The sequence below is a fragment of the Micropterus dolomieu genome, linkage group LG12, assembly GCF_021292245.1.
Source record: "Micropterus dolomieu isolate WLL.071019.BEF.003 ecotype Adirondacks linkage group LG12, ASM2129224v1, whole genome shotgun sequence".
Classification (NCBI taxonomy): domain Eukaryota; kingdom Metazoa; phylum Chordata; class Actinopteri; order Centrarchiformes; family Centrarchidae; genus Micropterus; species Micropterus dolomieu.
The window spans coordinates 35,694,557-35,708,098 of NC_060161.1; the positions used below are offsets into that span (position 1 = coordinate 35,694,557).

The window sequence follows — 13,542 nt, forward strand, 5'->3', positions numbered from 1 at the left end:
AATTTATTTCAATTTATTCTTTAGTTCTTTAATGATGATAAGTTTGTCACACAAAGCTTTAGCAAAGATTTTACAAAGTTTAATTTTGGAACTCACTCTTATTTTGCTGCATGCTGTTGAAGGTAATTTATAATGCTGCTTAATTTTTACTCACCGTTATACCATTTTACTGCTTTACTGTCATTATTTCAATTTATTCTTCACTTGTTTAATAATAAAGACTGACTTGATTCCAAAGAAACCTCCTACTGATCCTTTGCTGGCCCCGGAGATTCCTCCTTTACTTATAACTCACTGCTATACTTTTTTAATGATAAATTTATTGTCATAAACACCTACTAGTTAATTCATTCAAGTTGTATTACTTAATAAAGTCTTTAAATCAATGAAAAACACACAACGGAAGGATGTACGCAACCCTCTTATCAGTTACACACAGACATATTTCCGTTTGGGCGGGACAGGATGCACCCCTCTTATCAGTTACACACAGACATATTTCCGGTTGGGGCGGGACCGGATACACCCCTCTTATCAGTTACATACAGACATCCGGTGTGGGGGCGGGACCGGAAATAGCTGTCAAAAATGAGTTTGATGGAATGTCATGTATACTTCTCTCTTCTGTGTTCTCTGATGTGTTGAGAGAAAATAAATCTAACTGTCCTTTACTCTGCGGTGCGTTACGTTGTTGATCCGCTGGTAGTAACGTTATCCTTTCAGACCGCTTGTGGGACTGCACGCTGCATGTGAAACTGAAACTAACTGAAACACTTGTGATCGGGCAGAAATCTCACCACAGATCCACACAGGTTAACTTCAGCAGCTCAGATAAAGTGCAGCTCACAGAGCAGGCTGGCTTCAGTTTTTATTTATTCATGGCACGAGATCTCGTCACACCCCTAGTGTGAAGCTGTGTTGGTAGAGGAGCCAGTGGATCTACTGTATCCATGGTGATGATACCTCATTATTATACTGGTGAGGCCATACTTGCTTCAGTGATGTCATGTTATTCAGTGTGTGATGTGTTCACTGTCTCAGGTGAACTACACTCAGCTGCTGGTGGCCGTGAAGTTCCTGAACGCCTCCCTGAACACCGACATCAACATCGAGTGTAAAATCAACTCCAACACGCTCACCGAGGGCAGCGAGAGAGACAAGTTCGCCGGACGGGTTTCCTTCAAGCTACGGATCAACGACAAATAGACGCCCTGCAACACACACAACACACACACACACACGTTACAGCTGCACCGATCCAGATGTTTAAATGTCCTCGTCCGTTAGAGCCTCAAACGCACCACTTGTGTTGCTACGTAGAACCGTTTGTATTCTAGCTCCATGATGCGTTCACTGACCGTCTGAATTATCCGTCACCTTTAGTTACAGCCTGCCCACAGTAGTCCCGTTTTGTTTTGTATGCTCTCCGATGTGATCCTCCGTACAACGGCCTGACTCCAGCTTTAACACACTGACCCTGAGACCGACCAATCAGCTCGCACACACGCTCTGATGTCACAGAGGACGCAGTGAAGAACGACAGGAGGACCTTCACCTCAGTCATCACGTCAGTCTGCCCAGATCAAAGATCAGATTACTGATCGCACAGCTGACGTGTTTATTTATCCATGTATTTATTTCTTATTTATTTATTGGGTTTACTGATGACGACTTTGTTTTTATATCATTATGAATTATTTATGTGAGGTTACCTTCTGATTGGTTTCTGTAACTGCAACATCAGGCACGATTGGCTCTGATTGGCTGTTCAGAAACTGTTGCAGGTTCCCACACATCCTGGGGAACCTGGTTTTATCACTCAGTGCAGAAACTAAATTACAGAAACAAGTTCTCCCTCCCCAGGAGTTTGTAACCTGGGCGTCATGCTGGAAACATTCCCAGACTCCGGCCCTCACTCTCTGACTCTGTGGCTGAGACTCTTTAATTACTGCAGCGTTGTCCTGTTTGGTCTGCCCTGTGAGGCGCTCGACATGGCTCCAGGATGCCCAGAACTCAGCTGCTGGAGTTTTAACATGTATAAAGTCCTGACAGCACATCACCCCCACCCTAATGCAGCTTCACTGGCTGCCAGTCAGGTCCCACACCGCTTACAAAATCCTGCTCCTCTTACATCACATTTACTCATTTGGCAGACTGTAAGTCCCGCCACGGACCTGCACAACTTTACTTTTCACATCCTATCACGGTGTCTGCAGTCCTCTTAAAAGTTTAAAAAGTATCTTCAAGCACACCTCTTCATTGATGCATGTAGGCCATAAACACAGCTCCAGAGATAACATAACAGGAACCAGTTCAGAAACCAGATCCAGCATCAGATCCTACAACTGTTCAGAAACCAGAACAGAAATCATATCATAAATAGTTCCGAAACCAGTTGAGCTGCTACAACTGAAACAGCTCACTTTACTGAAGATGTGAGGAATCAGAACAGCAATATCAGAAACCAGAAAACAAACCAGGTGAGACATCAGATCTTAAACCAGTTCACAAAACCAGTTCAGACATCAGATCTTAAACCAGTTCAGATATCAGATCAGATTCAGACATCAGATCTTAAACCAGCTCAGACATCAGATTTTAAACCAGTTCACAAAACCAGTTCAGATCTTAGATCAGATTTTACATCAGATCTTAAACCAGTTCACAAACCAGTTCAAACATCAGATCTTAAACCAGTTCAGACATCAGATCTTAAACCAGTTCACAAAACCAGTTCAGACATCAGATCTTAAACCAGTTCACAAAACCAGTTCAGACATCAGATCTTACATCAGACTCAGACATCAGATCTTAAACCAGTTCAGATATCAGATCAGACATCAGATCTTAAACCAGTTCACAAAACCAGTTCAGACATCAGATCTTAAACCAGTTCAGATATCAGATCAGATTCAGACATCAGATCTTAAACCAGCTCAGACATCAGATTTTAAACCAGTTCACAAAACCAGTTCAGATCTTAGATCAGATTTTACATCAGATCTTAAACCAGTTCACAAACCAGTTCAAACATCAGATCTTAAACCAGTTCAGACATCAGATCTTAAACCAGTTCACAAAACCAGTTCAGACATCAGATCTTAAACCAGTTCACAAAACCAGTTCAGACATCAGATCTTACATCAGACTCAGACATCAGATCTTAAACCAGTTCAGATATCAGATCAGACATCAGATCTTAAACCAGTTCACAAAACCAGTTCAGACATCAGATCTTAAACCAGTTCAGATATCAGATCAGATTCAGACATCAGATCTTAAACCAGTTCACAAAACCAGTTCAGATATCAGATCAGATTCAGACATCAGATCTTAAACCAGTTCAGATATCAGATCAGATTCAGACATCAGATCTTAAACCAGTTCACAAAATCAGTTCAGATCTTAAACCAGTTCACAAAACCAGTTCAGATCTTAGATCAGATTCAGACATCAGATCTTAGATCAGATTCAGACATCAGATCTTAAACCAGTTCACAAACCAGTTCAAACATCAGATCTTAGATCAGATTCAGACATCAGATCTTAAACCAGTTCACAAAACCAGTTCAGACATCAGATCTTAAACCCGTTCAGAAAGTAGTTACAGAAATGTAAAACCAATTGGAAACTAGTCCAGAACTGACAAAAAAAAGCTTAGTTTACTAAAGACATCAGATCTTAGATCAGATTCAGACATCAGATCTTAAACCAGTTCAGATATCAGATCAGATTCAGACATCAGATCTTAAACCAGTTCAGATATCAGATCAGATTCAGACATCAGATCTTAAACCAGTTCACAAAACCAGTTCAGATCTTAAACCAGTTCACAAAACCAGTTCAAACATCAGATCTTAAACCAGTTCACAAACCAGTTCAAACATCAGATCTTAAACCAGTTCACAAACCAGTTCAAACATCAGATCTTGGATCAGATTCAGACATCAGATCTTGGATCAGATTCAGACATCAGATCTTGGATCAGATTCAGACATCAGATCTTAAACCAGTTCAGATATCAGATCAGATTCAGACATCAGATCTTAAACCAGTTCACAAAACCAGTTCAGACATCAGATCTTAGATCAGACTCAGACATCAGATCTTAAACCAGTTCAGATATCAGATCAGACATCAGATTTTAAACCAGTTCACAAAACCAGTTCAGATCTTAGATCAGATTCAGACGACATCAGATCTTAAACCAGTTCAAACATCAGATCTTAAACCAGTTCACAAAACCAGTTCAGACATCAGATCAGATTCAGACATCAGATCTTAAACCAGTTCAGATATCAGATCAGATTCAGACATCAGATCTTAAACCAGTTCACAAAACCAGTTCAGATATCAGATCAGATTCAGACATCAGATCTTAAACCAGTTCAGATATCAGATCAGATTCAGACATCAGATCTTAAACCAGTTCACAAAACCAGTTCAGATCTTAAACCAGTTCACAAAACCAGTTCAAACATCAGATCTTAAACCAGTTCACAAACCAGTTCAAACATCAGATCTTAAACCAGTTCACAAACCAGTTCAAACATCAGATCTTGGATCAGATTCAGACATCAGATCTTGGATCAGATTCAGACATCAGATCTTGGATCAGATTCAGACATCAGATCTTAAACCAGTTCAGATATCAGATCAGATTCAGACATCAGATCTTAAACCAGTTCACAAAACCAGTTCAGACATCAGATCTTAGATCAGACTCAGACATCAGATCTTAAACCAGTTCAGATATCAGATCAGACATCAGATTTTAAACCAGTTCACAAAACCAGTTCAGATCTTAGATCAGATTCAGACGACATCAGATCTTAAACCAGTTCAAACATCAGATCTTAAACCAGTTCACAAAACCAGTTCAGACATCAGATCAGATTCAGACATCAGATCTTAAACCAGTTCAGATATCAGATCAGATTCAGACATCAGATCTTAAACCAGTTCACAAAACCAGTTCAGATATCAGATCAGATTCAGACATCAGATCTTAAACCAGTTCACAAAACCAGTTCAGATATCAGATCAGATTCAGACATCAGATCTTAAACCAGTTCACAAAACCAGTTCAGACATCAGATCAGATTCAGACATCAGATCTTAAACCCGTTCAGAAAGTAGTTACAGAAATGTAAAACCAATTGGAAACTAGTCCAGAACTGACAAAAAAAGCTTAGTTTACTAAAGATGCGAGGAATCAGAACATAAATATCAGAAACCAGTTCAGACATCAGATCTTAAACCAGTTCACAAAACCAGTTCAGACATCAGATCTTAAACCAGTTCAGACATCAGATCTTAAACCAGTTCAGACATCAGATCAGATCTTAAACCAGTTCACAAAACCAGTTCAGACATCAGATCTTAAACCAGTTCAGATATCAGATCAGATTCAGACATCAGATCTTAGAACAGATTCAGACATCAGATCTTAAACCAGTTCAGACATCAGATCAGATTCAGACTTCAGATCTTAGATCAGATTCAGACTTCAGATCTTAGATCAGATTCAGACTTCAGATCTTAGATCAGATTTAGACATCAGATCTTAAACCAGACATCAGATCAGATATCAGATCAGATTCAGACATCAGATCTTAAACCAGTTCAGAAACATCATAAATAGTTCTGAAACCAGTTTGAAAACAGCAATCAGTTGAGACATGAGACCAGAAACCAGTTCAGGAACCGGTCTGTCAGCCATGTTAAACCTCGCTCTCCTTGTTTGTTGCCGTGGAAGCAGCTGAATCCACAGCCAATCAGATGCTAGCTTTAGTGACCACAGCGACAGCGTTTGGTTTCGTATCTTTTGTGTTTGTTGCCGCAGCAGAATGGCTCGTTAGTTAGATCATTAGTTTAGGTAACGAGTTAGCAAGTCGTTAAGTTTTTTGTTCACTGTTGATTTGTTTACATGTTTGTTTTGTTTACTATCGTCATCATGGGGGTGAGCATGACAAACGTTACCATGACGACCAGGCCATGTGACACACACACACACACTCCTCACCTGTCAATCACTCTGTCGTGCCATGTGCAAACGCCCCTCCCCTCCTGTACTGCTCTCCACCAATCGTCTTCCTTTAAAGAAAGACCAGCCAATCAGGTGGTCCTGCTGTATGATGTCATATGATGCTTGTTTGTGATTGGTGGATTTCCCCTGCCTGAAGATGTCCTTGTGTTTCACAGACATTTACAAATACAGAGAAATTAAACAGAAAAACTACAGAAACGTCTCGTGTGATTGATGTTTTCTGTCAGAGGATGCACTCCATGCTCCAGATGTTCTTCATTTACTTTGGTGTGTTGGTCCAGGTGAGCCAACAAAATGTATGGTTACAGTAAAATAATGTGTTACACGAGTGTGACACATCATGCAGCTGTTGACATTCCTCTCCTTTAGTGAACAATAATAATAAGGACATTTGGTTTTACTGAATAATAAAGTAATTATAATGTCTTAGTATATATCTAAATAAACCTCATTTCTCATATTAATATATATAAACGTCCCTTTTCAGGACACTGTTTTTCAAAGATAATTCTATAAACATCCAAATAACTTTACAGAACTTTATTGTAAAGGTTGTAAACAATGTTTATCATGCTTTTTCAATGAACCAAAAACAATCAATGATCATGCACCTGTGGAACGGTCGTTCAGACACTAACAGCGTACAGTTTGTTCATTAGGGCGATCAAACCAGGAGAGGCAGGGGATTTTCCTCACATTTTCTACCACACTGTTAGGTAGCTGTCTCTGAATATCGTTGTCAATCAGCATCAAGTCGTGTTCCACGGAGTCCCGCCCATTTGGGGAGATTTCAGTCTCACTTGCGTCTTTTCCAAGCCAGGAGAGAAGGAAGGACAAAATATGTTTTTAGAGACATGAGACGTCCTTTCCTCCGGAGCGTCACCTGAAGCGATGTCCGTTTATGATGGCGGCAGCAGCTGATCACAGCTGGAGAGACTTTTGATGGGAGTTTGTGTCTGCACACTTGTGCACTGTGTTGGTACTAGTAAAATCTCACAGTGCAGAGCAGCAGTATCATCTCTGTAGCAGTTACCTGTTTAACAAACACCTGCGCATGAAGAATTACAGGTATGTCCTACTCACAGGATCATTTCTACTGGCACAATGCTGATATTATCTGCTTGTATTTATTGATTCTGATTGTGAATTTGTTGTTGAATAACCCAGAATATGATCATGGGGTCTTTGGATTTATTAGACTAAATGTTTCAGGGAAATTGAAATGATGGAACTCATATCTAAGTCTGCTTTAGCTCAGTTTTAGGCTTTCACTTTATTTCCTCTTCTGATATGTTTTAACACTACTGCATACATTTTATTTGCAAGTCACATAACTCGTCACCGATCGATCACTGCGTTCCATCATATCAATCCAACACAGCAGCTTTCATTCATTCTTTCATCAGCTGATTTTACTCACGGAGCGGCCGGCTGCTTCCATCAGATGCAGTCGGTGAGATGGCTGGATGTGCAGGCTTTATTTTCCTTTGCTTGCTTCATTAGAGACTTTGTGCAGTTTAGTGGTTGACTCCTTAGGCGACGTGTTTTCTATCTTTTATTGTCGTCTATTTGGACCGAATACAGGAATGGAGCAGCATCACATGTGACTGAATAGAAATGACGATAAACAATGCAAAACATGTTTCTTGCTGACAGACTGACTTTAATTTTCTCCATAATAAAAGTTGATGGGATAAATAAAAGAAAATGCATATTTCTAATGAATAAAGAGTTTGTTATTCAGACCTACAATGAGATTTTAACCAGTGATGCACCTGAGTTTAATGCGTTATCTGTCCTGATGTATCAGATCAGTCCGATCAGCTGCAGCGTCCAATCAATATAATGGCTACCCAGTAAGGGGGCGTGTCTTTCAGTAAAAGACTGAAATGCTCGCTCATAGCTCCTCAGAGATCGCTCCTCGGAGTGCAAACAGTTGTGGGGTGCCTGTGTTACAACTACCCTCCAATTTTAACTGCACCTTAGTTACCACACACCTTATCTTTACTCCACCATACAACACTTCACAATCCATGACATGCATCCAACACAAAACAATACATTTACAGAGCCAGGCAGAAGGGTTGAAGGAGTGGGGGGGATTCTCATTTGCCTCGTGTCCTGCCCCTGGTGCTATGGGGTTGGTGCACTGGCGGCCTTGCCTGATGGGCTGGGGAGGTCGGGGCTCCCATGGCGTGGGGGCCCGCTCTTGGCCTAGGGATCTGGGGACTCGGGCTTGTAGCTTTAGCTCATTTCTGGGCAGGTGGTGTGTCCCTGGGTCTGGGGGCCCGTTGTCTCCTCTCCTCGCCTGGGCCCTCTTCGGCAGGGGTGGGGCTCCCGCTGCTTCCCCCTGCCAGCTCTCTCACAGTGGGGGCATTCGGGAGTCTCTGGGGCGCATGGCCGGTGTTTGGATGCCTGCGGTGGGATTGTGGGGCGATTGTCGATGCATCTTGATGCATTGTGCTTTTTGAGGTATATGTGCAGTGTGGGTGCGGGGAAGGGCTGTGCTCCGGTTTGTTCTGGGCTTGTGCCTCGAGTTCTCGGCCCCTGACTGGTGGGCAGGTTGTTGGTGGCATGCAGCTGAGCTGGTTGATTTTGCCTCGTTACTGGTTTGGCTGGTGTTGCACGGCAGTCGGGGGGCGTGCTAGGGATGGGGGATGTTGGCGGCCTTAGTTTTTTCCGGCGCTTGGGGTGACGGCGGACTTTTATTGGCGGGTGCACGGTGATCTGTGCGGCGCGTTTGCTGCCGGGCTGGGACTTGCTGCTTGTGTTTCTCTCCGCTGGCTTTCGCTGTCGTGTTATTCCGCTTGCTCTCTCTCGTTTGCACGCGGGATTTGCAAGGGGCTGCTGGGCCTTGGGTGTCGCCGTACTCGCGCAGTGTGCACGTTGGGTTCGTCACTTGTGCATTGGAGTTGATGATTGCGTGGCATTTTGGTCGGTCCGGGCGCTGCTCTTCCGCGGGTTCCGCTTCTTGTGTTCCGTTGGCATTACGTTGTCAACTGGCATTTGGGTCGGGGTCTTCCGCGTTTGCATCGCGGTGCATCTGGGAGTCTTTGGTATCATTTTCTTTCACCCACCCCTATTGGCTACTGGGGTTCTTGCCTGCCTGTTGCTGGGGTAGGTGTGGCACAGTCGTGGCGTCCCACTCTCACTAACAACTACATTCTTTAAACAGGCTTATGCGCACACACATGTACACACACACATACAGACACATTCACCCACATGCACACAGACACAAACAAATTTAGGTTGTCCCTGGTAGAATTATTCCTGATGCCTTTCTTTCAGTTACTTATTTAAATAAATTATTATTCCAGCTCTCGTGGCTGTGCTGTGTTGCTTACTTAGTGTGTGTGACTGTTTCTTGTTTTCATTTTTCTCTTAGTTGTCTTAATATGTCAGCTGTTTATTGCTGCTGTTTGGCTGGTTGTCTTTTACAATTATTTTTGTTTGTTGTTGTTTTTCTCCTCCTCAAGCCCCCCTCTCTGTTCTATTGCAGGTTTCGTTGCTTTCTGCAATTGGTGTTTCCCACTGCTTTTCCCTGTTGTCCCCACCTTCCATCCCCCTTCTCTTACAGGTCTTATCCTTTCTCTGTGCTGCCTGTTTGTGCCCCCCTGTCCGGCCCGGTGACAAATCAATACTTAATTAAATAAATAACAAAACAGACAAAGGAGTATATTAATACTCTTGTTAAAATAAAATCTGTCTGGCACAATATGTTATCCAGGTCATTATACTGTATACCAGGCTGCTGGGCAGGACAGGTTTAAAAAAAAAAAGAAAAAAGAAAAAAGGATCAAGAAATAAATCGGTTAATAGAGTTGCAAGCCAAATTACATGATCTTTACCTTGTCAGAGCTCATGGTGCATTGATCATTTCACACGCTAAATTGATTGGGGCAGGTGAAAAACCTCAGGTCAGACAACAGAGGAATTCAATTGTAAGCTTGATGATAAATGGAGGTTTACTCATTTAATTCCAGGTTATACTCCTCAGATTACTCCTTGATAGGAGCTGATACCTTATTTGAGAAAATCAGGAACACTATCCCTCATATCGAAGACTCCTTTCAGCAGCTTTGTGAGTCTGAACTCAGAATTGAGGAACTGGATTTAGCGATTTTGAAGATGGCTATAAACAAATCCCCTGGGATGATGGGATGGACTTACAGCTAGAGGTCGACCGATATGTTTTTTTTCACGCCGATACCGATACCGATCTTTTGAAATCCGGGTCGGCCGATGGCCGATTAATGCTGCCGATTTATTTTGGCCGATATTTGGCCAATATTTGCTTGGTTTTTAACCTCTATTTGCACCGAACTGAAGCACAGAAATCCACGTTGATATTCGGTGCGGTAGATAACGGTCGTTAAGGTTCCAGTGCCGTATTAGCACCGGGTCTGTCTGTAGCTACCCGTTAGCAAAGCAAAGCCAGTCTGTCACTAGCCTATAGTGCGTTGGTCTCTTTTATTACTTTTTTCTCTGCATTGAGTGACAACCCTCTCAAATATAAGACACACAAACAGAACAAATAAAAGTCTGATTCACTCTGTAATTGCAAAATTATTGCTTACTTATTGTGACATGATAGCAACTCTGTGATAATGCAACTTCAACTACGATCTAAATTAGCCGAATGTCATGTGTCTTATTCAGGTTTTTTCTCGAAGTTGGCAGTAACATATCAAAAGTTTTTAATTAAATATAAAGGATTAATAAGAATTGAATCCTTACCGTTAGCTCCTTAGGCACTGGATGAGGTCTGCTGCTCACTCGGCTGGAAAATGACTCTAGCGGCAGCGCGCGTCAAACACATGTTCCACGACAACACTAGGCTGCCCACAGATGCGCCTGCCTAATAATCGGCTTGATATACTTGGATATTGGCCGATGCCGATTATGTTAAAAAATGCCAAAAATCGGCCGATTAATCGGTCGACCTCTACTTACAGCCAATTTATATTTGTTCTTTAGGAAAGATGTTAACAATATTTTATTCCAAGCACTGACAGAGTGTATAGAGAGGAAAGAACTAATGTCAAGCATGAAACAAGGGTTAATCACATTTATTCCCAAATCTGGAAATGATAAAAGATTATTAGATCATCTGAGACCAATTACTTCACTCAGATTATAAAATTATTTCACTCCAGATATTTGAAGGGAAGAACAGTGTGGGCTTTTGGGCAGGACTAGCTTGTGATTGACAGGTTGCTACCATGGCAACCTTTACAACAGGGTTTGGTTAACCTTTTAATTTTTCATAATTTTAATTACATTTGATTACATTTCAGTTTAGTTTTTTAATATCCAGGATGTATTTAATAACTGATTAAACATGTTAACAATATAACAACTTGAGTTGTATGAGTCTTTGGTTTTGTTTTAACACTGATATATATATAACTTTTGGAAAGAGGGTCAGTAAGATTCAAACCTGCTGGCCCAGTGGGGCCAGTTGGAGAAAAGCTTAACGTTGAGCCCTGCACAATATATATTGTAAGACTTGTATTAGATTTACTTGACTATATACTGTTCCATACTGGAAGTGGATTTGTTTTGCTTTGAGATTTTTATAAAGTGTAGTGACAAGTGGCCCCTCACACGGAATCCCGCTCTCTTGGGTCACCATCTCCAGGCTCCCTTAGCTCAGTATGAACTCAGATACCACTCAGGAAAAAGGCCGACCTCTGATAACAAGATAGTTTCAATACCACGTAGGGGAGAGCAAGGGCAAAAGTAACATTTTTCAGAAAAACATAATTTTAAAAGAAAATGTTCAAACAGATATGTTTTTGCTGCAGTGACTAACTCACAGGTGTGGTCTCTCAATATCAGGTGGTATTTTGTGCAAAGGTAGAACAACTTCTGTACAATTTCACTTTAAATAGTGGCACAATAAAAGATAAATGGCTAACACATAAAATATCAGTATCATTAGCTGCTAAGTTGAGACATAAGAAAGACCAACATTCGGCCAACACGTAAAATATCAGTAACATTAGCTGCTTAGTTGAGACAAAAGACCAACGTTAAGCTAACATGTAAAATATCAGTAGCATTAGCTGCTAATAATCATAACTAAGAGTTACATCCAGCGAACATGTAAAATATCAGTAACATTAGCTGCTAACTTCAGACATAATAAAGACCAACATTCAGCTAACGTGTAATATATCAGTAAAATTAGCTGCTAAGTTGAGACTTAAGACCAACATCCAGCTAACATGTAAAATATCAGTATCATGAGCTGCTAACTTGAGACATAATAAAGACCAACATCCAGCTAACATGTAAAATATTAGTATCATGAGCTGCTAACTTGAGACATAATAAAGACCAACATTCAGCGAACATGTAAAATATCAGTATCATTAGCTGCTAACAATCATAACTAAGAGTAACATTCCGCTAACATGTAAATATCAGTATCATTAGCTGCTAAGTTGAGACATAAGACAAACATTCAGCTAACATGTAAATATCAGTAGCATTAGCTGCTAAGTTGAGACATAATAAAGACCAACATTAAGCTAACATGTAAAATCTCTGTATCATTAGCTGCTAAGTTGAGACATAAGACCAACATTCAGCTAACATGTAAAATATCAGTATCATTAGCTGCTAAGTTGAGACAAAGGACCAACATTCAGCTAACATGTAAAATATCAGTATCATTAGCTGCTAACTTTAGCCATAATAAAGAGTAACATTCCGCTAACATGTAAATATCAGTATCATTAGCTGCTAAGTTGAGACATAATAAAGACCAACATTCAGCTAACATGTAAAATCTCTGTATCATTAGCTGCTAAGTTGAGACATAAGACCAACATTCAGCTAACATGTAAAATATCAGTATCATTAGCTGCTAACAATCATAACTAAGAGTAACATCCAGCGAACATGTAAATATCAGTATCATTAGCTGCTAACATTAGTCATAATAAAAGATAAATAGCTAACATAAAAAAAAATCAGTATTATTAGCTGCTAACTTGAGACATAATAAAGACCAACATTCAGCGAACATGTAAAATATCAGTATCATTAGCTGCTAACAATCATAACTAAGAGTAACATCCAGCTAACATGTAAATATCAGTATCATTAGCTGCTAACTTGAGACATAATAAAGACCAACATTCAGCGAACATGTAAAATATCAGTATCATTAGCTGCTAACAATCATAACTAAGAGTAACATCCAGCTAACATGTAAATATCAGTATCATTAGCTGCTAACTTGAGACAAAAGACCAACATTCAGCGAACATGTAAAATATCAGTATCATTAGCTGCTAACAATCATAACTAAGAGTAACATCCAGCTAACATGTAAATATCAGTATCATTAGCTGCTAACTTGAGACAAAAGACCAACATTCAGCGAACATGTAAAATATCAGTATCATTAGCTGCTAACAATCATAACTAAGAGTAACATCCAGCTAACATGTAAATATCAGTATCATTAGCTGCTAACT

The 13,542-nt window shown here is 40.5% G+C and overlaps 1 protein-coding gene and 1 long non-coding RNA gene across 2 annotated transcripts in view; one reads left to right on the top strand and one right to left on the bottom strand.

The window, feature by feature from the left end:
* The window catches only part of atp1b2a (ATPase Na+/K+ transporting subunit beta 2a), a 20,356-nt gene extending 17,850 nt beyond the window's left edge, over positions 1-2,506 (top strand). Inside the window, exon 9 of the mRNA XM_046064643.1 lies at positions 1,042-2,506. Within this exon, the coding sequence (XP_045920599.1) occupies positions 1,042-1,206 (165 nt within the window). The 3' untranslated portion in view covers positions 1,207-2,506. The remainder of the gene's footprint in view (positions 1-1,041) is intronic.
* Positions 1-13,542, bottom strand: part of LOC123980317 — a 21,822-nt gene that overhangs the window by 2,178 nt on the left and 6,102 nt on the right. The gene's annotated exons all lie outside the window — the stretch shown is intronic.